Source organism: Sus scrofa, chromosome 2, assembly GCF_054392235.1.
Source record: "Sus scrofa isolate SSC_HxYL_T2T_F1_AM1 chromosome 2, Sscrofa_HxYL_maternal_Yorkshire_Landrace_v2.0, whole genome shotgun sequence".
Taxonomy (NCBI): Eukaryota; Metazoa; Chordata; class Mammalia; order Artiodactyla; family Suidae; genus Sus; species Sus scrofa.
In genome coordinates, this window is record NC_139384.1 from 84,987,649 (window position 1) to 85,015,646 (window position 27,998).

Here is a 27,998-nt window from a genome sequence, read left to right on the forward strand (position 1 = left end):
AATAAAAGAATAAAATAACAGCAGTGGAGTTCCTGTCATGGCACAGTGGAAACAAATCTGACTAGGAACCATGAGATTGTGGGTTTGATTCCTGGCCTTGGTCAGTGGGGTAAGAATCTGGTGTTGCCTTGAGCTGTGGTGTAGGTCGGCAGACTTGGCTTGGATCTGGCATTGCTGTGGCTCTGGTGTAGGCTGGCAACTGTAGCTCCAATTTGATCCCTAGCCTGGGAACTTCCATATGCCACAGGCAGGTGCAGCCCAAAAAAGCCCAAAAACCCCCCAAAACCCAGCAGTAACATGGTGTTTTTCTTGGGGGCTGCCTTGCTCTCCTCACCTTAGTCCTGAATCCCTGCTCTGGGCCACCCTCTCCCCTCCTTGTGGTGGGGGCCCAGCAATCAGGCCACATGATGCTTTCATCCTCTGCTCCGGAAGCTTTTATTCCTGGGGAGGGGGGCCTCATGGACTGGCCATGGGAGAGAGGACTCATAGATTCTCTGGTGTGGGGCAGGAGGGCTCAGTCAGGGCCCAGGTCTAGACTGACCAGTGTGTTCAGGGACCAGTGGGGCCAGGGAGGCAGTGAGGGGATGGTCAGTGAGGGAGTCTGGACACTCCTGTGCGGGGCCTGGTGGGTGGAGGGCAGGGCTCAGATCTCAGCGGCCCTGGGCCTGGAGTCTTTGCATCTGCAGGATCTGGCTCAGAATCTGCTGCACATCTTCATCCATCTGACCCTGGACAGGGGGTAGAGGGGGCAGCAGAGAGCCTGGGTGCTTCCCCTACCCCAGCTTTGCCATTCCCCTCCCTCTTCACCCCTGGAGGCCATGAACCTCTCCCCTCCACCAGCCTCCCACTGGACAGGGGAAACTGAGGCCCAGAGATGAACAGCGAGGCACCCAAAGCCAGGGTGACTTACCTGAATGGCGTAGAGGAGATGGCTCCTGTACAAGGCCACCACTGCACTGTGATCCCTGGCGGCCTCCTGTGGGTGTGGGGGAGGGGTGCTCAGAAAAGTCCCACGCTCCCCCAAGATATGTCCCAAAGCCCCCTTTGTACCCGAGCCCCTCTTTTGATGGCACGTACCAGTGTGACAGGGCTGCTTGCTCAAATACTGGATTTTTTCCTCCCACCCCTGGCCCATGTGCCACCCCTTCTGCCTGCCTGTCACTCTCCTGGGACCCCTGCCCTGTGCCCTGCTCACCTCCAGCTGCTCCTGCAGAGTCTTCACCTGGCCGCGGAGGGCTTCCACCTCCGAGGCATCTGCGGCTCCCGGCTGCTCCTTCAGTGCCTCCTTAAGACTGAAGACTTCCTTGGAGAGCTCTGTGATCTGGGGTGGGAGCAGGAGAGGTCAGCTGTCACCCTGAGCCCGGCTACAGCAGAAGGCGAGGGACAGGCTTTCACAGGAAAGTCCACATCCTAGAGGTTAGCAAACTACCCCACAGGCTGAGTCCTTCCTAGAGGCTAAGAATGATTTTTACACATTAAATGGCTGGGCAGGAGGGAGTCAGATGAAGAATGATATTTCATGACACGTGAAAGTTAAACCCAATTCACCTTTCCATGTTCAAACGTTAAATTTGATTGGCGCCCGGTCGCGCCCACGCATCACAAGTCATCTGCACATCATTAGGTCATATATTACATCATTTAACGTCATCAATGGCTCCTGTAGCAAGGCAGAGCCCAGTAGGGTGGCCCTGCAGGGCCAAAATCATGGACTGTTTGGCCCTTTCCAGAAAAATCTTGCCTATTGATCTTGGCGTCTCTGCAAAGTGAAAGTGGAGGCAGACAGAAGAGGAGGAGCAAAAGCATCCTGGACTAGGGGATGGGTCAGACAGGCCTGGGTTTGCGTCCCTTCCTCCTTTCCTCGCAGGAGATCTTGGGAAGGTGACTTAACCCCCCTGAGCTTCAGTTTCCTCATCTGTACAGTCAGGAGAATTACAGCTCACCTCGGGAGGTTGCTGTTACTCTGACAGAGATTAAGTTTAAAGTGTGCTGACAAACAGCAGACACGCAATAAATGCTGGGCTTTATTATTATTTTTATAGATCAGGAGTTCTCAACCAGCGGTGGTCCTGCCCCTAGGGGACGCCAGGCGATACCTGGGGACATTTGTGGTTGTGCTCCTGGCATGGAGTGGGTGAGCGCGAGACACTGCTCAACACCCCACAGTGCCCAGGATGGACCCTTGCAAAGAATGACCAAGCCCCAAATGCCACTACTGCAGAGGGGGAGGAATGCTGCTACAAATAAACCATAATCCCTACCGCATGCTACTGAGGTGGCAACTGGGGCTCAGAGAAGTCAAGATCACACAGCAAGTTGGAGCTCCCTTGTCTAGTGATGTGCTGTATGACTTGGAGCTATTCGGTTATTTCTTGGAGCCTCTGTTCACTCATCTGGACATTCTTTACAGTCCTTTCAACCTTGGTCGAATAGGGCCCCCCCCTCCAACTGAGCATAAGAAAAGGAGACTCACCTTCTTGTCCTTCTCCTTGGCCCTCTCCAGGGCCTCCTTCGCACGGCTCTGGGCCTGGCGTGCCCGCTCGGCCTCGGTACGTAGCCCCCGCAACTGCTGCTCTGCGGTGGCCAGCTGGGCCTCGGCCGCATGCCGTTCACTCTTCATGAACAGCGCCTCCCGCTGCACCTGCAGCCCAAGCCCATGTGTGACCTTGAGAAGATTTGGACTCCAGTGGTTCTGACACTTCTATTTTTGCCTGAGGACATTCGAGCCCATTTGACCTCAAAGAATTTGATTCAGGGAAGTTCTGAATTCCTGTAGGCACTGTGACTGTGCCAAGCTGTGTGTCCTTAGACAAGTACATAAGATCTCTGTGCCTCAGTGTCCTTATATGTAAAACGAGGATAATAATAGTGCCCATGTCACAGAGTGGTTGTGAGGATAAAATGGGGAAATACATGGAATATACGTAAAACAGTGCTCGGCACACATTAACTGCCATATTTGAGTTTGTGATGTTGTTATTACATAGCTATTATTATTGTTATATAAAAATACAACTAATGTTCTTTGCTGGTGATGTGAAGGTTTGTAGCTTTCTTACAAAATGAAAGAAAAACAGACAAATTGGGATGAAAAGGAAACAAATGTCCAAAAACTGATAACTACATGACTACATGTAGACTAATGACTGCAAAAATATCAAGATCAGAGCAATGTTAGATATGCAAACATCGATCCTGGGGGAACTTTGGCCCTTAGGGAAATTATATCTCCCGGGCCAAATAAATAATAATTAGATGTTCTACTTGGTTTAGACTGGCTACACATCAACAATTTCAAAAAAAAACCTAAACTGATTGATATATCAGATGAGACTTGCAAAATTTAACCCCAAAAGAAGAGATCATGAGGGAAGGTAAAATTTAGGAAATAGGTATGAAAAATGGGCATACTTAGGTTGGACTGAGAACTCTAGGAAGTAGATCAAACATTTAACTGGTTTAAAAGAGTAGGTTCTTGGCATTCCCGCTGTGGCACAACAGGATCGGCAGCATCTTGGGAGTGCTGATTTGAAAGTTCAATCCCTGGCCTGTCCAAGTGGGTTAAGGATCTGGTATTGCTGTGGCTTAGGTGGAAACTACGGCTTGGATCGGATCCCTGGCTTGGGAACTCCATGTGCCGTGGGGTGGCCAAAAAAAAAAAAAAGAGCATGTTCTCGGGAAAAGAATAATCCTACCTGCCATGTTTTTGTTTTTGTTTTTTGTTTTTTTGTCTTTTTTCCTTTTCTAGGGCCACTCCCGAGGAATATGGAGGTTCCCAGGCTAGGGGTATAATCGGAGCTGTAGCCGCCAGCCTACACCACCAGCCACAGCCACGCGGGAATCCAAGGCGAGTCTGCAACCTACACCACAGTTCACAGCAACACCGGATCCTTAACCCACTGATAGAGGCCAGGAATTGAACTCGCAACCTTATGGTTCCTAGTTGGATTCGTTAACCACTGAGCCACGACGAGAACGCCCTACCTGCCATTTGTTAATCACTTGTTCCATCACTGTCTTAAGTAATTTATATAAATTAAAACATTTAATTTTCTTTAAAAAGTGGAGTTCTCTCATGGCTCAACAGCTTAAGGATCTGGCATTGTCTCTGGTTAGAGCTGTGGCACAGATTCAATCTCTGGTCCAGGAATTCTGCATGCCACAGGCAGGCCAAAAAGGAAAAGAAACTTTTAATTTTCGTGCAAAAATAGGAACTATTATTATCTCCATTATATGGGTGAATAGACAGAAGCATGGAGAGGGAAAAGCTTTCTTGATGACAATTAATGAACAATGGCTTCTTAGTCACACATTTGTTAAAATGGCTGCTAGAGTTTTTGTTTGTTTATTATTACTATTGTTTTATTTTTGACCACATCTGCAGCATATGGAAATTCCTTGGGGCAGTAATTGAATCCAAGTTCTACAGCTGTGGAAATGACGGATCCTTAACACACTGTGCCACAGTGGCACTCCTATTTTTTACTTTTTTTTTTTTTGCTTTTTAGGGCTGCACCTGAGGCATATAGAGGTTCCTAAGCTAGGGGTCTAATTGGAGCCACAGCTGCTGGCCTACACCACAGCCCCAGTAACACAGGATCCGAGCCACGTCTATGACCTATACCACAGCTCACAGCAACGCTGGATCCTTAACCCACTTAGCGAGGCCAGGGATGGAACCTGAAACCTCATGGTTCCCAGTTGGATTCATTTTTGCTGAGCCACAACGGGAAATCCCTATTTTTTATTATTAAGAAAAGAAATGGAGTCAAAAGATCCACCATTGGGGTGCAAAAAATATTTCCTGGGTTAAAAAAATAAAAAAAAAAACAAAAACTAACCATCAAAATCTACTGCTTTCAAAATAATTACATCAGAATTCCCCACACATAACATCCTCCTACTTTGGGATTGAAGCATCAAAAATGAGGGGTTCTCCAGCAGCACAGTGGGTTAACGATCTGATGTCATCAGTGCAGCAGCTTGGGTCACTGCTGCGGTGGGGGTGTGATCCCTGGCCAGGGAATTTCTGCATGCCTTGGGCACCCTCCCCCCAAAAAAGCATCAAAAATGATAATAAGTTAAAATGACAATCTCAAAACAGCCATCTGAAAAAACCGACAGGGTCATTTTGACCAGCAGAGAAAATGGACATTAGGTGAAAACATCAGGATAAAAACCCCAATTCACTGCTTACCAAAAAAATGGGTGGATGTTGATCCCTACCTCACACCACACACACACACACACACACACACACACACACACACACAAATTAGAGATGAAGCATCAATGTGATTGTGAAACTAAAACCAAAAAGGTGTTGGAAGAAAGCGTACAAGGATATCTCCATAACCTTGGAATACACATAAGTTTTATAAACAGATCACAAATGATGGGGTCAAAATGGCCAGAAGGATTTTAAAATGAAAACACAAGTTGAAACATCCTGGAGGTCAGAATGGCTGCAGTGTCAAAGGTCCACCTGGAAACACCACAGGGTCAAGTGTCTGCAGGACTGAAACAGATGGGGGCCAAACACCGCAAGGCTGCAGGGTCTAAACAAACCGCCAAGTAGCCACCAAGTGTGCCTCATGGGGGCCCCCACCACGCTCACCTGGAAGACCTCAGCGCTGGTCTTCTCATGGCGGCGTCCCAGCTCCTGCAGCTGCCCCTCCAGCCGGGCCACATCGGCCTGCAGCACACCGACAATGCGCTCGTGCTCCAGGCGGGCCACACTGCCCATGCGATCGCGCTCCAGCTCGGCTCGCAGCCGCGCGGCCTCCTTGCCCGTGGCCACCACCTCCTGCTCCAGGCTGGCCGCCCGGCCCCGCAGCTCCAGAGCCTCCTCCTGCAGCCGGTGGTGCTCAGAGGCTGGCACCGCTGACTGGCGGAGCATCTCGGAGGCCTCGCGCAGCTCCGCCAGGCCCCGCCGAGCCTCCTCGCAGGCCGCGGCCAGCTCAGCGGCCCGGGCCTCCGCTGCATCCCGCGCCTGGCCTAGCTCGGCAGCCGTGGCCCGCTGCTGCTCCCCGGCAGTCGTGGCTGCAGCCAGCTGCTCTCGGAGCGCCTCCAGCTCCCGACTCAGCTCCAGCCGCGCCTCCTCTCGCCGGGCCAGCTCTGCCCGCAGACCCCGGGCCTCTTCCTCCGCCAACAGTCGGCCGGCCTGAGCTTCATCCAGCTGGGCCGAGGCCGCCTCCAGCTCCCGGAGGCGGCTGTCCCGATCTCGGAGGTCCTCCCGGGCCTGTTCCAGGGCTGCCCGAAGCTGGCCCATGTCACCTCCGCTGACGCCGCCACCCTCGGCCTCACGCACCCGCTCCCGAAGCCGGCCTGCCTCGGCCTCTGCGGCCTCACACTTGCCGTGGGCTGCCTCCAGCTCCGCAGCTGCCTCCCGCTCCCGCTGCCGGAGCGCTTCCTCCAAGCTGCGGATCCTGGTTTCCAGCTCTGCCTGCAACTTCTCCGAGGCCTCAGCAGCACCAGGGTGTAGGACGGGGCCTGCAGAGACCCTTAGGGCAGTGGCCTCCACTCCCATGGCTTCCGTTTTTGTGGTCTCTGTGTCCGTGAGCTCTCCCCCCACAGCATCCACTCCACTGGCCTTCGTTTCTGGTTCCTCTGCTTTCATGTTTGTGGCCTCTGCTCTTGTGGCCTTTGGCTCTGGGTTTCCTTCTAGAGATTTTGTTTCTGTGACCGCAGCCCCTGTGGCCTTTGCTTCCAAGGTCTCAGCTCCCACACCATCTGTTTCTGTGGCCTCCACGCCAGTGGGTTTTGTTTCTAGGGCCCCTGCTCCCGTGGTCTCCACTCCTGCAGCCTCCTCATCTGTGGCCTCTGCCCCGTTAATTCTGGTTTCCGGAGCTGCATTGCTGTTAAGCTCTGTTTCCATTGGCCCGTTTCTGGTGGTCTTGGCTCCCAGGCCCTTGCTGTCCCCAGGGGCTGCCTCCTCTTCTCTGGGGGCCTCCCGTGCTTCCTGCTGCTCCAGAGCCTGCAGGGCCTTGGCGTGCTGCCTGCGGAGCTGGTCAAACTCAGCCCGGAGAGAGTCGTAGAGTGCTAGAGGGATGACCTCGGCCAAACCGTTTGCCTCCATCTCGTCCCTCTCGAACTGCTCCAGGATCTGGTGGGGGCAGGGGAGCCAGGAGAGAGCTGAAGGGACCTTGGAGAGTACAGGGCACATTCTTTGACTCAGTCACAGGCCCACCTGATCCCCCAGGAAGCAGCCCCTTGGTCCTCAGATCTGGCCCCACCCTGCTCCCCTGGGCCTCAGTTTCCCCACCTGGACCTTCTCCAGCAGCTCCTGGTTCTGTCTGGTGAGCGCAGCCACCTGCTCCTGCAGTGAAGCCAGGAGCTCCTGGGCCGACGGGCTTAGCTGCTTGGCAAGCAGCGCCTCAGCCCCTGGCAGGGGACACAGAGTCAGGCCCCAGGGTCCCAGGCCATACGGAATGGGAGCTGGGGGTCTGGAGCGGTGGCGTCAGGGGTAGTCTGGCTTGGACGAATGGAATAAATCATGCATGCGGGCCAAGCTCCCTCCCAACTTTAACCTCTCTCCACTCCTATGGGTCAAGGCTCTGACTCCTGGGGCCCCAGACATGAAGAGGTGGGGGTATGCGGGGGGAGGACAGTGGGGGCTCACCTGCGAAGTCAGGCAGCTCACCCTCCTCATCCTGCAGGGTGGCCACGTCATAGCTGGTGTTCTCCCGCTCATTCTGGGGGTGGGTACCGAGGTCTGGTTCAGGGTCCTGCCCTCCCTTCAGTTCCTGTGTCTCCCCCCGAGAATCTGGAATGACTCCCCATAAGCATTGGACTGGCTGTGTTTGGCTCACTAGTATTTACTGGGCACCAACTGTGTGCCAGGAGCCATGAAGAGCTCCTCAGTAAAGGCAGTGAACAGCCCAGTCGCTGTCCAAGTGTATGACCATAAACCCAATGATTAGGGTTGTATATGCTGCTCAGGCACATGGGGCTGAGTGAGGGATGTTGGGGTGCCCTTCCAAGGGTGCATTTGTTCTGCATCAGGGCCCTGTGGGGCCCTGTGTCTACCCATGTGTGAGTACCTGCAACAGTGGCTCAGAGTTGTGGGTCTGTGGTGAGCATGTACATGCGCCTCCCCTGTGTGAATTCCTATGACTGCGTGTCATTTTGCACTTGTATTTTAGCCTGTAGTGTGATTGTTCTGACTGTATTTATGTGTGTATGTGTGCACACAAATATGATTGTGTATGTGTAAGTTTGTCTCATTATGTTTTTTGAGAAGTATTTGTGTGTGTACATGTACTTATGGATTTTGTTGCCTAGGAGTGTGATTGAATGAGAAATATGTCGTGTGTGCACAAGTATTTATTGTGTGAGTATACACTCACAGATGCGTTTGTTGTATGTTCGCCTGTTGTATGTGTAAGACTCCACGTACACAAGCATGGTTACCCAACTGTGCATATACATGGGTCTGTGTGTATTTAAAAGTGTCCATTATGGGAATTTCCATCATGGCTCAGCAGTCAATGAACCCAACTAGTATCCATAAGGACGCGAGTTCCATCCCTGGCCTTGCCCAGTGGGTTAAGGATCCGGCATTGCCCTGAGCTGTGGGGTAGGTCACAGACGCGCCTCAGATCCTGCGTTGTTGTGGCTGTGGTGTAGGCCTGCAGCTACAGCTCTGATTGGACCTCTGGCCTGGGACTCTCCATTGCCATGGATGCGGCCCTAAAAAGACAAAAAATAAATAAATAAAATAAAAATAAAAGTGTCCGTTATGTGTGTTTTGTGTGTTATCTACATGTGATTATATTTGTCTGTTGTTGTGCATGTGCCTGAGACTGTATGTCTATTAGTGCTATCATGTAGCAGCAGAAGCTCCACCCCCTGGTTGCCCCACCCAACGGTCACGCCCCTATTAGCCACACCCCCTTCCTACTTCCCACTAGGCCCACCTCCAGCAGGGAGAGCCTACTCTGCAAACTTTCCACTTCCCGTCCCAGACTCTCCTTCTCCTCCTGCTTCTCCACCAGCAGCTGCTGTAGCTCTTGCACCTGCAAGGAGGGGGGGGGCACAGCTGGCTTCACAGAGAAAACACTGGGCACCTGGGGGATTGAGCTTCCTCCCACCTCCAGCCCTACCTGTCTCTCCAGGCTGTGGAGGGAGCTGGCCTCCGCCTCTGGCAGCTGACAGAAGAAGAGGGGATGGGACTGGGCTTGGATATGGGCTGGAGGGCCTCCCAGGCTCCCTCCTGCTCAGTGACCCTCCATCCCAAGCACCGATGCCCTCTGAGGAGCCACTGCACACCCAGCACTGCTCTGCCCCCTCATCATTACTAAATATTTATTGAGTGCCTGCTTTGGCCAGACCCCCATATGGGGCCACTACTTCATATATTCATTCATTCACCCACTCACTTGAATACTCATTCATCCAATAAATATTTATCAAGCATCTACCATGAACCAGGCACTGTCAACCATGCCTGCCCTCATAGGCTTACAGTCAAATGGGTGAACATGAATAAACTATATGGTACATCCAGTTGCAATAAGTGCTTTGAATAAGAATAAGAATAAAGTGAACTGGGAAGTGAGAAGGTGACAATTTTAAATAAGTTGGGTAGGGGCGTTGCCTTTGAGCAAAGACTTGAAGGAGGGGAGGGAGGGAGTCAAAGGGCCATCTGTGAGAAGGTGTTCCTGGCAGCAGGCATAGCACATGCAAAGGTCTTGGGGCAGGACCATGCAGGGTGTACTGGAGGAAGAGCTGAAGAGGCCTGTGTGGTTGGACCAGAGTGAGTCAGTGGGGAGAGAGGGACGAGGGAGGGAGGAGAGGCAGAGGAGTCTTCTCCCCAGAGTTGCACCTGTTCCAGGCTTAGGCTTAGCCCCAGCCCCTGTCTCTCCTGCCCCTCACCTCCTGCTTCCTCTGTTCCTGGTGCTGTTCCAGGCCCCGGATCTTCTGCAGAAGGCGGCCCCTCTCCTGTCGCAGCCGCACGATCTCCTCATAGGCATCTTGATCATCCTGTCCCCCCACCCACCACCTTTACATGAGGCCCAAGGCCTGTACCCACCCATACCTGAGCCAGAGCTTTCTCCCCGTCTGGCCTGGGGGGCCCCACTTGCTGCCCACATGGCCAGGGCATCTCTCACCGGCATAGGGATACTGGCAGGGGGCTGAGGTGCCTTCCGCTTCTTGGGGACCCCTTGCTTTTCATGGCTGAACACAGAGTTCTGGGGGTAGGGGTAGAGGGGACACATGGGGGACATGCTAGTCTCCCACCCAAATAAACCAACATAGCCAGTCCACAATCTGTCACTAGCCAAAGTCTGCCCTCACTTCCTGTGTGATCCTGAGTGAGTCCTCTCTCTGGTCTCACTTATCCCAGCATAAAAGGGGACAAGATCACTTTACCTGAGGGTTCCAGATCTTATGTTTTACCCTCTGCCCCTCTCCATGCCCTGGTACTTTCCCCAGCTATACCCATTTACCTGGAAGTTTCCTTTCCCTGTGGTGTTGAGATGCTGTGAGAGAGAAAGAGGCAGACCTACCTCCTTCCCTGATTAACCCAGCCCTCACCAATCTCAGTCCCCTCTACCATCCCACCATAGCCCCATGATTTGGCCCCATCTCCCTAGTGTTCTCAGTTCTGGAAGTTATGCTGTGGATGCAGCTGCCACTTGGTGGCAGCATACTCTGAAGGTATCATTCTTTCCAAACAAGTCCTTCCAGGTTATTAACCCTGGATCTAGGGTCCATCTCTCCCTTCTCTTCTCAGGGAGCTTGGGGCAGGGGGAAGGTAGTGTATGCATAAGGAGGGGGACTCATTCGCTGCTTAGGGAACCATACCTGAGATGATGCCTCGCCTGAATCATCCTCTAGGAGGGCAGGGGAGAGAGGGAAGCAGGATCAGGCACTGTTCTAGGGACTCCATTCCTAGCCCTAGGAAGGGCATTAGTGAGCCCAGGGGACTCGAGGGGGTTCCCAATACCACCCCCAGAATCTGGACATTTAAGGTAGGAATCAACCATTTTGACAGAATGCTAATTGAAAGGACCTGAAACTCTCAAAAAGAGAAAACAGCGGCAGTTTCAGGATGAGGCAAATGGGAGTGTCAGTTCTTAGGAAAGGCAAAGATTCAAGCATATGGATGACCCAAGAAAGCAGAGTTGACCCCTTAGGCTATTCTAAAAGCTTTGAGGTTCCTCGAAACTGTCCTAAGTAGTGTGGGGGAGCCCTGAAACCTCCTAGAATGCAAATAAGGATAACTTGAAACTGTCCGCAGTAGGGAGAGAAAGGGGTGATAAGAAATTACCTAGAAGACAGAGGAGGGGCTCATTTAGAGATGGGGTTTGCATACCGCTGGGTGGTGAGGGGCGCTGGGCTGCCTCCTGCAGGAGGTGCAGGATGAGTTTGTCCCCTGCCAGGGCGCCGTAGTGAGTGGCATCTTGGCCCAGTGCATCAGTGATGCCCGGCTGGGCCCCGCCCTGCAGCAGCACCTCCACTGTTTCAGGGCTGGCTCCCTCACAGGCCAGCATCAGGGCCGTCCTACCAGAAGAGGAGGCTACTGAGGGGATGAGGACATTTTCAAACCCCCACAGCCTCCTCAATACCCAGGCTGGGTAGGGGGAGGAAGCCAACTAGATTCCACATCCAGAGAGGTTAACAGACTTGCCCAGGGTCACACACACAGTGGACTGGCCGAGAGGGGAGATGCTCACCTGCCCTGCAGGTCCTGGTCATTTGCAGCAGCCCCTTGCTGCAGGAGGAGGCGGCACAGATCTGTGTGACACATCTGAGCTGCTATGATAAGGGGTGTTGTACCCAACTGAGGGGGTGGGGGAGGGATGAGACAAGGTGTAAGAGGTTGACTCTGGGAGGTAGGGAAGCCTATGAACACCCCCAAGCTCTACTCCAAATCTTCACAGTTTTCAGAGTGTCTGGGATGCCACCTCAAATGTAGCATCTTTCCCAAAAAGATCCCAGAGGCTCACCCGATCTCGGGGATTCAGATGTGCCTTGAAGGAGCAGAGCATTTCTGAGCAGGAGATGCAGCCACCAGCCGCTAGAAAAACAAAAAACAAAAGGGTGGGTAGGGAGGGCAAGGCTTTGTCCTTTTTTTTTTTTTTTTTTTTTTAATCTTTTTAGGGTTGCACCTGCAGCATATGGAAGTTCCCAGGCTAGGGCTCAAATCGGAGCTGTACCTGCCAGCCTACGTCACAGCCACAGCAGCACAGGATCTGAGCCATGTCTGTGACCTACACTACAGATCACAGCAAAGCCAGATCCTTAACCCACTGAGCTAGGCCAGTGATAGAACCCACATCCTCATGGATACTAGTCGGGTTCGTTACCACTAAGTCACAATGGGAAGTCCTGAAGGTGATTCTTAAGCCTTTATTTCATGAGAAATTCCCACCCGCACCTCCTCCAGAAGATCAATAACAAAGGCATGACTCCTGTTTTACAGATGAGGAAACTGAGGCCCAGCTATCCCCATGGTCACCCAGGGGGGGTCAGAGAAAAAGCCGGGATAAGGACCCAGGTCTGCTAACTCCCAGTCCCAAGCTCTTCCCATATTCCACTGTGAGTCCCTCTTAGGGTGGAACTTTAGACTGATTTTCATGTATTTATCCCCTTTTGATTTAACCAGCATTCGCTGCGTACTGATTGTATACCAAACCCTCATACAAGGAGGGTTAATGATTACTAGAGAGATCACACCTCTGCTGAGGCTGGGGTTTGATCTGAACTGTGAGTTTTGATGATGAAAGGTGGGGAGGACAGAGGTCCCTGCAGGGGCAAAGATCCTGAAGTGGGAAGGAGCTTGGAAGCACTTGGTGGTTAAGGAAGTAGGACAAGGTGTGTATGTCCAATGCCTCAGAGAGGGAAGGGAGGGCTTTGTGCAAGAAGGGGTCTCTGGAGAAATCAACAAACTCTATATGATTACCTGCTGTGTGCCCAAGGGCTTATGGGATTTTGCTGTTGGAATCCATTGCTCAGAACAGAGCCTGGCACAGAGCAGATACTCAATAAGTATTTACTGAATGAAAAAAAGCCAATGAGCTTCTGTAGTGTGAGCAAAGGCTTTGTCACCACTAGGTGGCAGCATACTCCAACTGCAGGGAATTTCTCCACCTTGACTAAAACTCCAAAACAAATGCATTCTGTGCTCCCAAGAGGAGCACAGACTCATGAGTAAAAGACTTTCCTCCAAATGTCAAGGGCAGGAGGAAAGGGAGATGGGCTGGGCTCTGGCTCAAGAGGGTAGGTCCTTTCCCCTCCTTTGGGAAAAGAGTTTGGATGTGATGATCATGAAGGTTGACAGGACCTTAGTCCTTCCTGAGATTCCCTAGGAGTTCCTCTAAGGAAATTACATTCTGATCACTAGAATGATCATCCTCACTGGGCCTGTCATACAGTAGGCTCTGCTTTGGGGTCAGACAGCCTGGATCCTTCCCCCTTTCTTGTTGGTAAGAAATCTCCTTGTCTGTCGAATGGCCATCATCCATGGCTCAGGGGGATCACTGAGGATAATGCTGATCTCAGTGCTTGGCACAGGGTAGGGGCTCCATGAGGAAGAAGGAGGAAGGAGGGGGAACGTTCCAAGCAAGTTCCCAGGGCTCCAGGGAGGATAACTCCCAAGGTGAGCAATATTTGGGCCACAGTGGCCAGGGCTAGGCTGGGCTGCACCCACCTGCATGATGCAAGGCCGTCCACCCACTACTGTCCACAGTGTCCACCACGCAGGATGCCTGGGGGGGAGGGGGTGGGTCATTTGAGGTGGAACCCACCCTCTTTGTTGCCTCATTTCTCTAGGTATTGCCCCTCCATGGGTTTTGCTGCATTTCAGGCTTTTTTTTTTTTTTTTTTTTTTTTTTAGTATTTTTTTAAAATTCAGGCCCTTTGCCTCACCCCTTCCTCCCCTCCCACCCACCTGCTCTGCAGAACCCACCTCCTCACAGGCCCCCAAGTGACCCTCTTGACTTTTATAAAAATCTGTGAGAAAGAGGATTAGCTGGGAGCCAGGGGCAGCTGGGGTTTGGGGAGTAGGTGAGAGCTCTGAGAGTGGCTGTGACTTTGATAGTATTTAGGGTTTGAAAGAAGCTGGACTCAGAAAATATCTCATATAGGGAGTATATCTTAGGTGCGGGAAGTAGCTGGGCACTCAGGAAGTATCTGGTTGTCCAGGGAGTAGCTGGTACTCAGGAGTAAAAGGGGCCAAGGAATACCTAGGATTCAGGGAGAATCTGGAGGTTCAGGAAATTGCTGGAACTTGGGAGTAGTCAGGGCAAGGGAGTATCTGGCGTTGGGAAGTATCTGAGACACGAAAGGAAATGACCTGTAGTAGTTGCTTCAAGCACTGTGGGTGCCCATACTTGGCAGCCAGGTGGAGGGCGTTGTAACCTGAAAGGGAGAGAGGACGGACCAGAGCTCCAGATACTCAAGGAGCTTCTAGCTGCCCCCTGAGCTGGTGTCAAGTATTTGTGATGACTCTTTCTAGCAAGTCCCCCAAACCCAGGTATTTCTCAGGAAAACCATGTTACTCCCTGGAGCCAGAGACTCTCCAAGCCCCAGCTAGTCTGGGGCTCAGACATTCTCATCCCAGCTACTCTCCTTGTCCCAGCTTCTCCCCATGCCCCCCAGCTCCTCCCCATGTCCCAGCTTCCCCCCATGTCCCCAGCTACCCTCCCAGCTCAATTACAAATGCCCAAGTGCCAGCCACACCCTATCTTTGATACTCTACAAATCCCCAGCACTCTCTACCTCCTGGCTACTATTCCTGTTGCCCTGAAGCTTCAGACATGGCTATGCCCCATGCCTAGTTCTTACTGAGTCCCAACAACTCCCTCCAGCCAGGCCTTCTATCTCAGTTATCCCTCAGTTCCCTAGTTAAGTCACACACCTAGATTCTCCTCTTGTCTCAGCTACTCTCAGAGCTCCAGCTACCTCTCAAGTCCAGCTACTCCATGACCCTCAGATACTCCCCCACAAACTGTCCTTGCCTATCTCATGCCCCCAGATGCTCTCAAGCTCAGATACTCCTCTGATTCAGCTACTTCCTCTGACTCAACCACTATCTGAGTCCCAGCTCTCCCCATCTACAAGTTGACTCACTCTGTTTGGTGCCAGCCACAGTCTCCATCCTTGGACACCGCAGCCTGATATGCCCCTATTCCTCCCTGGGGGCACTGAAGGGAACCTTGGTTTTTCAGCAGGACATTGAGGTCATGAAGCAGGGCCTGGATGGACCCTCAGGCTGGGCACCTGGTCTGTTCCTCCTCCCTCCCCCAGAGCCCAGCGGGTAGTACCTGCCCCATCTGTGCTCATGACGTTAGCGCCGTGTGCCAGCATCACCTCTAGACAGCTGGCTGCACCCCTCATGGCCGCCAGGTGGAATCTAGAGGCCAGAGGTCAGGGATCAGTTGTAGGGTGGCCACCCCTCAGCCATCACACCCCCAGGACATGGGCACTCACGCGGACTTGCCCTCAGGGTCCAGCTTCGTGGGCACCAGCCCTTTGCGGGCAATGAGGGCAGCCACCCGAGCAGCGTCGTTGTTCTCCACCGCCTGTAGCAGCCGCTCGTCACTTTTGCCCCAGTCCTGGCTCTGCTGGGCACATCCAGAGCAATGTGGGGCTGGTGGCCACTGCTCCTCCCCGCTACCCGGGCAGGGGCTCCGGGCTCTCATCGCGGGCCCTGGGCACTTGCCTGGCGCCTGCCTCTGGCTGCCGGCTTCGGGATGGGACAAGGGCCGCAGGGTGGGCAGGAGCCGAGGTCAGTGGGGCTGAGCCGCAGCTGCCAGGGGAAGTGGTCCTGGGTGGGGGCCTGAGACAACGTTCCCCAAGCCTGTGTCCCCAGCAAATGCCCCCAGGTCCGTCGCCCCAGCTGTCATCCAACACCCTCACTGCCAGCATTAAACTATTCCCAGATGGGCAGCCAGCATTTTTCCAAAAAGCTGTCCCCCAAAACTAGGTCCCCAGCTTCCCCCTTAGTAAAAGCGATCTTTCCAATATTAATTCATCCTATGTCTCTCTGAACTACCCCCCATGGTCTTCCCAGAGAAACACCCCAAAGGGTTCCTTTAAATGTCCCTCAGCACCACCCTCTGCCATCAATCCCTCTTCAACTGCCCTGAGATGCCACACCTGTCCCTCAAATGTCCCAAGATCTGAAATACAGTCCATAATGTCTTCCCCAAATTCCTGGCATGTTCTCCAAAATCATCCCCTCAATGACCCCATCATCTGTCCCCAAAACGTCCTCCCCATAAATCTTTCAAATGTCCTCCAAAATTGTTCTCCAAATGTCAGTATCTTTCCCCAAAAATGATCCCATCCAAAACTGTTCCTCAAAACTGTCCCCTTAAATGCCCTCTAAATCCCCCTAAGTGTCCCCATCTGTTTTCAAACTGTATCCCCAAATGCCCCATCCATCCCCTCAATCTCTCTCCCGCCCCCTCCTTCCTCCCAGTTCATCCTTCGCGGGTCTGGGGGTAGTGGGTCTAGACACTGCGTAGTCAGGGGGCGGGGAGGGGAGGAAGGACCCGAGCCCGCCCGCCAGCCTGCTCCCGCGCCCCCTCCCCCGGCCCTACCGCGAAGGAGGCGGCGGCGCACAGGCAGAGCTGCTTCATGGCGTCCAGGGCGCCAGGCGGCCGGGCTCCGGGAGGTGACCCGGCCGGAGGGACCAGAGGGGCTGGAGGGAGGGGCTCGCGATGCCTGAGCTCGGCCGCTCCGCCCGCGAGATGCTGCCAAGCCCGCTCGGTCCTGCCAAGCCCAGCGCCGCCCCTTCCCCGCGCGCCCCGCCTGCCACCCCCCCCGGCCCCTCCCCTATTGGTGGGGGGTAGTGCCAGGGAGGGGTTCTGGGCGCTAAGTGAGGGGCGCCACCCTGGCCGGACCTGACCTTCTTCCCATCGGGAGGCTGAGGCAAAGGGGACCAGGTTCCCAGGATCTCCACGGTCCCTCCTGCGTCCATCTCCGCCACCTCTGACTGGCCCCCCAGGGGGCGGGGGGATGGGGGTTCTCAGGTGACTCCGGGGCAGGTTCGCTGGGCCATTTGGGCTCTCACTCACCCATTCTTTCACTCATTCATTCGGTCATCCCCAGTGGGTCTCTGTAATCTGACAAACTTGAATTTGAATCCAGGGAACACATCCACCCCCTCCCCACCCACCCCACACCCCTGCATTTACCACCTATGAGATCAGCCGAGATACTTACCTGCTTCAGATGTCACTTTCCTCATCCGGGAAATGGTTTCATACTAAACAATACCTACTGCAGAGGGTTATTGGGAGGACTAAATGAGAGGCTATATATGGAAGCACTCCGGGTGTCTGGCATACAGCAAATGCACCACAAACACGGACACCTTCATGCAAGAAAGATGTGGTTGGGTGCATACCTAATACTGAATCCTGGAGATGATAGACACGGTAGGTGCTCAGTTAAACCACTGGCAGACACAGCATTTGGCTTTAACTCCAAGGGGCTGGGAGTGTTTGCATTCTGCTGGTTCTTTTCTCAGACTGGGAGCCCCTTGAGAGCAAAGTTCCCCTGAGGCCTCCTGGGCACAGGGCCTGGCACCCCTGGGTGGCACCCCAGGGTGAGGTGGGGCAGTTGGTGAATGTTTGCTCAGTTAATGAAAGACTCAGACCAAGCCCTCTGATCCCCTGTGTATTTCACTCATTCAGTCCACTTGTCCTCTCAGGTGCCAGGTATTGCACTGGCGTTGGGATTCAGCAGTGACAAAGACAGATGTCCCTGCTGTCACTGAAGTCCCGGGGGAGACAGACACACCCACAGATTTATGAACCAAGGAGTTCAGGGCTATGACAGGGGAGAGCTAGGAACTCAGAGAGCACTCCTGACACCATGTGAGGAGGCAAGGAGAGCTTCCTGGAAGAGAGGACATCTGAGCTGAAACTTGAAGAATGGGCAGGAGTTGAGGAACCGCAGGAACAGGATCATGTTCAAGTGAAATCATGAAATTATCACTCTCCTGGAGCAGCATGTAAGGACCTGGGTGGGGGGAGGGCATGCTTAAGGGTGGGGCAGAGGAAGAGGTGCTAGTCCAGGAGCCAAAGGAGGGTGTCCTGGGAAGGAGGGGGAAACCAGGAATGTGGGGCATCAGGAGAGCCACAGATGGTTCCCAAAGGTAGGACAGTCCACTCTGTTATGGCTGAAAATTCACCACGGGGCCAGGAGAATGGGGAAGACTGGGATTACAGGGAAGAGAAGGTGTGTGTGAGGAGACAGGCCTGCAGGAACCTGAGTTTAAGAGCAATGACTGCCCACAGGCACTGGGGCTTTGGCCCAGCTTGTTCTTTTTTTTTTTTTTTTTTTTTGGACACACCTGTAACATGCAGAAGTTCCTAGGCCAGGGATCAAACCTGCACCACAGCAGTAACCCAAGCCACAGCAGTGACCACACTGCATCCTTAACCACTCCCTAGCTTGGTCATTTTTTATCTGTTGTGTGACCTGCAGCCAGCCACTCTCCCTCTCTGGGCCTCAATTCCACTGCTAAATGGGAACAATAATGGAACAGATGTCACAGAGCCAGGTTCCTCCACCCAGAGGCACTGCTGACACTGTAGGCCTGGTCATTTCATGGGGTGGGGCTGTTCTGGACTCTGTGGGGTGTTGAGCAGCATCCCTGGTCCAGGAGCACCCCCAAGTGTGACAACCATAAACCTCCTAGGCAGCGCCCAGTGTCCCTGGGGGGCAGGATCACTGCTGTTGTCCGTGATTATTCTTAAACACCTTTCGATGGAGGGAGAAGTGGGGACAGGTCAATGGAGAGTTTGCTGATGAGTGATTGGGGAGTTGGAGGGAGGGTATTGAGGGTGCCTCTCTCCTCTTACACTCAGAGGCGGGGCGACCCTCTCAGGCATGTCCAGAGAGGAGACTGAAATGGATCTCCCAGCACAGGCCTCAAATTTCCAGCTGCCCTTCGCCTGTTCTCCTGGATGCTAGACAAGCTCAGAAGCCCCCTGCGGCGTGCCAAGGGTGTCCCCCACCCCCACCCTACCAAGGGCTCAGGCCAAGTCTTGGCATCATCTGCCTCTTCTCTCTCACCCCACACCCAATCCAGCAGCCAACCCCGCGGGCTGTAAACTACATCTAGCCCCATCACCCACCAAGGGCTCCATCTGCGGCTTACCTCCCCCTGGTGGTCTCCCTGCTTCTGCTCCCTTCTCTGGTTCACCTGCTTCCTAAAGCCTGCATCAGAGCTTCTCTCTCTCCTCAAAAGCCTCCAGCCACCTCTCTTGGCATAAAATGCAAAGGGCTCACGGGCCCCAGAAGTTCTGGCAAGGGGTCTGCCAACTGAGGTCCCCAGGGCCAAGCCCACCCCACTCCACCACAACCCACTTGGTTTTGTCCAGCTCACATGCCAAGAATGCTTTTTACATAAGTGGTTAGGCGGAAAAGCAAAATCAAAAGACGAGTAATACTTCATGACACATGAAAGTTATATGAAATTCACATTTCTGCGTCCATTAAAAAAGCTTTTGGGGACAGAGCTATGCCCATCCATTTTCAAACAGCCTACGGCTGCTCTCAAGCTGCAATGGCAGGATTGAGGCCAGAGGGCCCATGAAGACAAAAAACATTACTGTCTGGCCCTTTATGGGAAAAATGTGCCTACCCCCGCTTTACACAATCCTCCTTGTCAACTCCCTGACCTCCTCTCCCCCTATCTTTCCTGAGTCCAATGCATCCTGCTGCAGTGGCCTCCTTTCCGGTTCTCAGAAGCTCAGTCCCACCTCCAGGCCTTTATCCTTGCTGTGTCCTCCATCCGGAACACCGGCCCTCCCCTACCGTCCAAAGGCAGATTCCTTTACTGTAGTCAGAGCCCTTCTCTGACCACCCCTCGGCACTCTGACCCCTTAGTGGGAGGTTCTTTTCCTTCCAAGCTCTCATCACCCCCTGACGTCATAGTGGGTACCTTTCTGAAAATACTGTTTCCTCTTGATCTCTCCATAGAGTGTCACCTCTGCACAGGCAGGAATTTTTGTCCACCTTAGTCACTGCTGGATCCCCAGCAGAGAGCAGGTAAAGGTTTTGCAGGGCCTGGTGCAAAATGAAAATTCAGAGCCCCTTGTTGAAAAATTAAGAATTTCAAGACAGGGGAGTTCCTGTCGTGGCGCAGTGGTTAATGAATCTGACTAGGAACCATGAGGTTGCGGGTTCGATCCCTGGCCTCGCTCAGTGGGTTAACGATCCGGCGTTGCCGTGAGCTGAGGTGTAGGTTGCAGACACGGCTAGGATCCCAAGTTGCTGTGGCTCTGGCGTAGGCTGGCGGCTACAGCTCCGATTGGACCCCTAGCCTGGGAACCTCCAATATGCCGCGGGAGTGGCCCAAGAAATAGCAAAAAAAGACAAAAAAAAAAAAAAAAAAAAGAATTTCAAGACGGCCAGAATAGAGGGTTAAGCCAAAAATGGGGCCCTTCTGGGTGGTGGTGGTGGGGGAGGTCTGTGAAGCTGGCCTTGATCTCCAGCATATCAGAGGTGCCCAATAAATGTTTGTTGAAAGAATTAAAGACACAGTGACTCTGGAGAATAAAAATGAGGGAGAGACAGACTGACTTTCCAAGAAGCATCTACAGATCTCTAAAATTTTCTATAAATCTGCAGTCTTCTTCCTTGTGGGATTTTTCTAAAACCTGATAAATGCAGGAGGTTGGAGGGAATCCAAACACTAGGCTCCCGGCTCCAGATACCTCCCATGTTAGAGATGGAAAAACTGAGGCTCAGAGAGGGCACAAGAGTTGTTCCCCTTGTGGCACAGCGGAAACGAATCCAACTAAGAACCATGAGGTTGCAGGTTCAATCTCTGGCTTCACTCAGTGGGTTAAGGATCTGGTAAGCCATGGTGTAGGTCGCAGACATGGCTCGGATCCTGCGTGGCTGTGACTGTGGTGCAGGCTGGCAGCTGTAGCTCCAATTGGACCCCTAGCCTGGGAACCTCCATATGCTGCAGGTGTGGCCCTAAAAAGCAAAAAAAAAAAAAAAAAAAAAAAAGAGAGAGAGAGAGAGAGGGCACGAGAAGGCTCAGAGCAAGTAGGGTGCTGTGCTGGGCCCTTGCAGAGAAGGCTGAACCATTAGAGAAGCAGAAAGGAGCACGGAGGGCACAGCAGGCAGGAGGGAAGGGCTGAGCCAAGATGCGGTGGCTGGGCTGCACACTGAGAAAGGAAACCAGGAGGTCCAGAGAGACAGAGGCGGGGACCACTGCAGTCACGGGTGTTTGCTTTCTTCCCTTGGGGCAGCCGAACAAAAGCTGAACCTGACTCCTGCTGCCGCTGCAGAGAAACTGGAGCCCAGCAGGTGCAAGGGCTGAGCAGGGGTGGGGGCAAGGGAGGGGCGATGGAGGACCAGCTTCTCTCCTTCTACCTCCAGGCCTCCCAGCTGCCACTCCTGCCCTGGCTGGCTCTTCTGCTCAGCTGTGTCTGCTGGGAGCAAATGCTTTCCTGCCCCCTGACACCCCCAGAGACCCTCACACCCAGGTTGAGGTCTCAAGACTGATTTGTCCTCACCCCTGCATCTTGACTCTGTGCCAGGCACCTATCAAAACACACTCACATCCCAAATTAGGTGCTTTTTTTTTTTCCCCCTAGTACAAACTTTGTGAAGGATTTGACTTCAATAGAATTCTGCCTTTTTTTTTTTTTTTAGAGCTGCGCCGGTGGCATATGGAGGTTCCCAGGCCAGGGGTCGAATTGGAGCCATAGCCGCTGGCCTACACTACAGTCATGGCAATGCAAGATTCAAGCCTCATCTGTGACCTATACCACAGTTCATGGCAACGCCAGATCCTTAACCCACTGAGCAAAGCCATGGATCAAACCTGCATCCTCATGGATGCTAGTCAGATTCATTTCCACTGACACATGAGGGGAACTCCAATAGAATTCTACTTTTGAAATTAAACAATTACATGGTTGACCATGGCTACAACTTCTTGGAATTCTTAGAGGGAACTGTGAAGAATCTAATTAGGAACCAATTCCAAATGGGATGAAGATTTTAGGATCATTCTTCAATGAATGAAACTGACCCCATGCCAGGTTTTGTAGGGATTAACAAGCCATTTATTTCTCTCCCCCCCCACCTCCTCCCCCTTTTCTTCTCTTTTCTATCAATATACTTAGCCCTCAACCAAGGCCCAACCCTGTACCTAATAACTGCCTAGGGAAAGGTGGGCATCACACTTCCTAGCTGTGTGACCTTGGGAAAATTCCTTAACCTCTCTGGGCCTCCTTTCCTTAGATAAGGAAGGCTGAGATAATAAAAACTCCTACCCCACATGATTGTTATGGGGATTCAATGAGCTGACATCTGCAAGGCACATGGTAATCTCCTTACAGTGTCTGAAAACAAATAAATAAAAACTAATATAAGGGGTTCCTGTACAGTGGCTTAAGAATCCGACTGTGGCTTGAGTTGAGATGGAGGTGCAGGTTTGATCCCTGGCTCAGGGCAATGAGATAAAGAATCCGATGTTGCATATGGAAGTTCCTGGGCCAGGGATTGAATCTGAACCACACCTGCAATGTACGCCATAGCTGCAGCGATAAAATTAAGGGGAAAAAAAAGAAAATAGGATGAAATAAATAAAAATGAATTCAACGACATTAACTTTTTTTATTTTTTGTCTTTTTGCCATTTCTTGGGCTGCTCCCGCGGCATGTGGAGGTTCCCAGGCTAGGGGTCGAATCAGAGCTGTAGCTGCCAGCCTACGCCAGAGCCACAGCAATGTAGGATTCGAGCCACGTCTGTGACCCACACCACAGCTCACAGCAACTCCTGATTGTGAACCCACTGAGCAAAGGCAGGGATTGAACCCACAACCTCATGGTTCCTAGTCGGATTTGTTAACCACTGTGCCACGACGGGAACTCCTCAATGACATTAACTTTAAACATTAAAAGAAATAAAGTGAGAAGGAATATTAAAATTGATAAATAATAAACTGGTGGCTTAGTGGGTTAAGGATCTGGTGTTGTCACTGGTGTGGCATGGATTTGATCTGTGGCCTGGAAATTTCCACATGCCAAAGAGTGGCCAAAAAAAATAATAATAACAACAAATTTAAAAATCAATTTGGAAAATTATGAGAAGCCAGAGAAGGGCAGAGGTATACCCAAAATCACTGAGCAAGTCGGTGGCAGAAGAAGGATTGGAACCCAAGGCCACCTGACTTTATTTATTTATCTTTTTGGGGCCACACTTGTGGCATATGGAAGTTCTCAGGCTAGGGATCCTTGTGCCTTCACTTATCTAAACCTTCCCTGTCTTTCCAGGCTCTGCTCCAATACCACCTCCTCCAGGTAGCCTCCCTGATTGTCGTGGGCCATACCTGTCAGGTGGGGAGGCCCTGTCATGTAGAAAGATACAAGGGCTCTGAAGTCCGACACACAAGGGATTGAATCTTGCTGTGGCCACTTTGCTTTGTGACCAGAAGAGGTGAGTTATCCTCTCAGGACCTTGGTTTCTTTGGACTAAAACTGTGACGTCTAGCCTGACTGAGGGAAGCCACGAAGGCCAGTGCTCAGGAAGGCTGGCTGCCTAACTCAACATGTGAATGCTTACTAAGCTTCTCCAACCTATGCCCTGGATCTGCCTGCATACTGGCAGGGACTTGGGGGCCCAGGAGAGAGTGGGGATGACTGAGGAGAAAGCACCTTCCCTGGAAGTTCACAGTCCAAGAGACAGCTGCAAGGGAAGCCAGCTTGATCCCACCTCAGGGCCTTTGCACTGGCTGGTCCCTCCACCTGCAATGCGATTCCTGCAAGTATACATGAGTCCCTCCCTCCTTTCCCTTCGAATTTTTGTTCTAATATTAGCTTCTTAGTGAGGCCTTTCCTGACAACCCCTTTAAAACTGCAATCATTTCCCCTACCCTACTATTTGCTGAGTAAATAATCAAGAGGAAGAAATCAGGGTCCCCAAGAGAGTGAGGCCCCAGAAAAGCAAGTGGTCACTGTAGCTGGGAATAGAGATATCCCAGAAGAAATGTTCTTGGGACCAAACTGTGAGGGATGGGATCTGATGGGGAGCAATACCAGGAAGGGCATTCCAGGTGGAGGGAAGAGCCTCGGCAAAGGGATGGAGGGCTGGAAAGCTTGAATAGGAACCAGTGAGGAGATCAGGACAGCAGGGGGCAGTAGTGAGGAAAGGGAGGGAGGTGGCCAGAGGCTAAAAGGGTACATTTCAACCTGTGGATGGTGAGGAACCACGGGAAAGTTTTGAACAGAGAGGAGCCTGATCATACGGAAGCTGCCAAAACAATCTAAAGAGGGACAGAGGACAGTGGTCCAAAGGCCCAGTGGATCTCCAGCCAGGCCCTGGGGGACAGGAGCCCAAAGCTCCAGAACATCGGGTAGCTCAGTAGCCTCAGACTCACCTCTGTCTTCTTAAATCGTGCCCGGAGGGTTTTCATGGCCAGTGTTCAGCGTTTTTCCTCTCCCCAGGTCACCTGGGGAAGGTCAGGGGGTAAGGGACATTAGTCCTGGTGGGCAAGGGGGTCTGCTGCCTTCTGCTCCTCAAAAGTACACTTCCTCCACCCTGGGCCATCCCAGCCCCTACAGCAGGACCTATCCCATCTCCTATTTGCTGTGTGTCCTACAGCAGGTCGCTTGTTGTCTCCGTTTTACATCTCTCATTCTTAAAATCCAGGGGATAATCGTCTCTTGACCAACTCGTAGACAGTTTTCTGTAAGGTCCCCAGCATACAGCCTGACAAACAGTAGGTTCTCCATAAATGCATCCCACCAGTACTCCCCATTACCCAAGTAGATCCAGTTTTTTCTGGTCTCCAGATTTTTTTTGTTTTTCTTTTTAAGGCCACACTTGTGGCACATGGAGATTCCCAGGCTAGGAGCTACAGCTGCCAGTATATGCCACAGTCATGACAACACGGGATCCAAGCCACGTCTGTGACCTACCCTACAGCTCACAGCAACACCAGATCCTTAACCCACTGAGAAAGGTCATGGATCGAACCCGCATTCTCATGAATACTAGTCAGATTTGTTTCCACTGAGCCACGATGGAAACTCCTCTAGTCGCCAAGCTTTTATATGTGCAGTTATTTCTGCCTAGGATGCCTTTTTTTTTTTTTTTTCCTTCTGTGGTGACCTCCTTTTCATCCTTCAGAGCTCAGTTCCAAAACCCCACAGCGTTCTGATCAGTTTTGCTTCTTGCCAGAACTCTTAACTCCCTAAATTGGGTTCCCCCAGCTCTTCCTCTGCCCCACCCCTGGCTCCAGAGGCTGGAAGTGTCTGGACTGGTTCTCTTTTCCTGAATAGTTAGAGGTTCCTGGGGAGCCAGGTCCAGAGCTGAGGCCTCTTAGCACAGAAGCATGTTTCTTGGAAGGTTGGAGAGGACATCCTTGCAGCTAAGTCCCCTTACACCAGCCTGGCTTCTGTGAGTAAAAGCAAGGAGGCAAGTCACCCAAGGCGGGTGGAGGTCTGGGTGATGGCTGCACGCATGTATGTGCACACGTCAGCACAAGGGGTGTGTGTACACACATGTCTGTTCAGCTTGGCCTGTTCCGTGTTCCCTGCATGTGAAGGTATAGAAATCAGGCAGGATATTCAAGGGGGTGTTTTGCCCGGTGTCTGGCTGCAAATTCCTTCCTATGTTCTGTGAAGGAGTATCCTTCACCTGACCTTTCACGTGCCCACCTGCCCATGAATTTGCCAGACCATTCCTCCAGCCATCAACCCACCCCTCCATTCACCTGTGTGTCTATCCTTCTACCCAAGCCCCCCCTTCCACATCCACCCACGATCCACCACTCAACGCATCTTCTCATGGTTCTCCTTGCACCCTTGAACCACACTTCAGGAGTTCCCATCATGGCGCAGCAGAAAGGAGTCCAACTAGCTCATTGGGTTAAGGATCTGGCACTGCCGTGAGCTGTGGTATGGGTCGCAGATGTGGCTTGGATCTGGTGTTGCTGTGGCTGTGGCTGTGGACAGCAGCTGTAGCTCTGATTTGGCCCCTAGCCTGAGAACCTCCACATGCTGTGGGTGTGGCCCTAAAAAGAAAAAAAAAACCCACAAAACAAACAAACACCCATGCTTCAACCAACATCCACCCGCCCATCCATCCACCATCCACCTACCTACCTGCCCATCCAGCTGCCCACTCACCTATCCATAGATCCATGTATCCATTTACCCACTGGCTACCACCTACCCACCCACCACCCACCTGTCCAACCAACCACTCATCCATTCACTTATCCACCTGCCTACCCACCTATGTAGCCACCCACACAACCAACACCCACCTACCCACCCATCATCCATCCACCCTCCCATCCATCTACTGCCCATCCATTCACTCATTCCTTCAATTCACCCCATTTAATCAATGTACCCACTCACCACCCACCCACTCTTTTTCTTTACTCCTGTCTAAAGGACTCAATCACACCCAGAGCAGGGTGTAAATGACACCCTCGAGAGAAGTTCACAAGTTGCTGGGGCAGGAGGGAATCTGTGGGCTTGGGGGCAAGAGGAAGCGTCTAGGGAGCTGCTTCCTGGAGGAGGTGTTGATATATAAACAGGGCCTGATGGCTGGGCAGGATATTGAGCAGCAGCAGCAGGAAAAGAAGGGATGTACCCTAACCACGGCAAAAGGCTGAGAAGTGCAAAGTGCACCCATGAATGGGTGTGCGTGTGTGTGTGTGTGCGTGTGTGTGTGTGTCTGGGTGCCTGTTGCCTCAGCATAACTGGGGCATACACCAGCCCTCCATTCTCCCATATGCCAGTGCCCAGGGGCAAGGGGCCTGAGGCCCTAAGGGGAGCCTCCAGCCCAGGCCTCCCTCATCTCCTCTGTCCCTACCTTCTGCAGCTCCACTGACTCCAGCACCAGGCCACCGTGTCCACTGCCGGCTCTGGTTACCTGCTCCAGCGGGGCCACCAGCTCACACCAGCAGCTCCCAGCACTCAGCTCTGACACCTGATCAGCTCTGAACAGGCAGCCACCCCCAATGGTAGGGGATGAGCAGAGGGAGGAGACAGACTGGCAGTGGGCCTGTCTGTTGGCCACCAGGCTTTGGCAGGAAGACATGGATGTTTTTCCCTAACATCACTGGGCAGATTTCAGTTTCTGGAAAGAGCCACCCTCTTCTGCTCTTCCCATCCTTTGGACTTGCTGTTCCTCTGCCAGGAGCCCTCTTTCTGTACCTCCTGTCAGCCCCAATTGGCTGATTTCCCCCACCTCACTTGTACTCACTGTTCAGATCTTTAGTGAAACATTTCCTCCTCCAGGAAGCCTTCCTGGTTGTCTCCCAGGCTGGGTCAGCTGCCTCCGCCAGAGCGCCTTCCTTGCTCAATGCCCTCATTACACACAGGTCACACTAAGTCACCACTGCTAGGTCATGAAATGCTGCATTTGCTCTCCAGCGTCCCCCTAGTGGCTGTGCAATACATTTCTTAAATGAGTCCTAAAGGCCACCAGCCCCAGTGACCGGAAGCAGTTTCTCCATTTTCTTGGTGCAGTCGAGACCTGTCCTGCTGAGTGATTATCGCCCACCTAGATAATGTCCAAGTATCTTAAGAGTGGCGTCCTCAACCTTCCCTTAGTGAGGCCCCAAATTGCCCCCACGACGCACAGGTACTGTACATTTGTAAATTTAGAAAATTCTGAAATTTTCAGGGGAAAGAACCTTGGATTGGGAGCATGAGTCCCGGGTCCCTTCTCTCAAGCTCTGTTCTGCAAGAGTGGAGGGCGAGTAAGGGGAACGTCAATTCACTCATTTGTGAGAAAAGGGGAAAAGGGCACTGATCTTCGTGCCCCTCGCTTTAGAGGCGACTAGAGAACTCTCTCGTCGGCTATCCCCCAGTTTCCAGCCCGGTCACTGGACAGCCTTTTTCCCACCACCCGCTACATGCCCAGCATACAGTACGAAGCAGAAGCTGGAAGCAGGTCTCCCTTTGCCATCAGTTAATATGGCGACCGCAGCGTCCGTCCGGGGCGCATGCGTCTTGGAAGGAGACGCCAGGTGCGGTGGATGGGAATGC

At 52.6% G+C, this 27,998-nt stretch overlaps 1 protein-coding gene across 50 annotated transcripts; it reads right to left on the minus strand.

The window, feature by feature from the left end:
* Window positions 1-416: 416 nt before the first annotated feature.
* ANKRD24 (ankyrin repeat domain 24) lies at window positions 417-27,959 on the minus strand. 50 transcript variants are annotated; one of them, XM_085010186.1, is made up of 21 exons: window positions 16,554-16,760; window positions 15,671-15,757; window positions 15,439-15,569; window positions 15,273-15,361; window positions 14,303-14,367; window positions 13,658-13,715; window positions 11,955-12,025; window positions 11,682-11,788; window positions 11,321-11,508; window positions 10,810-10,838; window positions 10,113-10,193; window positions 9,877-9,984; window positions 9,105-9,149; window positions 8,919-9,017; window positions 7,622-7,694; window positions 7,265-7,383; window positions 5,618-7,105; window positions 2,474-2,641; window positions 1,196-1,321; window positions 911-976; window positions 417-728 (listed from the first exon to the last, which is right to left on the minus strand). In XM_085010186.1, exons 1-21 carry the CDS (start codon window positions 16,590-16,592, stop codon window positions 651-653), a joined length of 3,315 nt encoding a protein of 1,104 aa, XP_084866312.1. In that variant the 5' UTR covers window positions 16,593-16,760; the 3' UTR covers window positions 417-650. The 50 variants fall into 50 exon arrangements, with proteins under 50 accessions (XP_084866312.1, XP_084866311.1, XP_084866323.1 ...); XM_085010185.1 differs by having other exon boundaries at window positions 5,618-7,144; XM_085010197.1 differs by having other exon boundaries at window positions 14,193-14,367.
* Between the last annotated feature and the right edge of the window lie 39 nt (window positions 27,960-27,998).

Excerpts from the sequence above, each read along its gene's own strand:
- ANKRD24 (XM_085010184.1), bottom strand. The coding sequence starts at position 16,592 with ATGAAGCAGCTCTGCCTGTGCGCCGCCGCCTCCTTCGCG. Across the intron at positions 12,026-13,657 it reads GACGGCCTTGCATCATGCAG|CGGCTGGTGGCTGCATCTCC; the intron begins GTGGGTGCAGCC and ends TTGTTTTTCTAG. Across the intron at positions 7,695-8,918 it reads GTAGGCTCTCCCTGCTGGAG|AATGAGCGGGAGAACACCAG; the intron begins GTGGGCCTAGTG and ends ACCCACCCCCAG.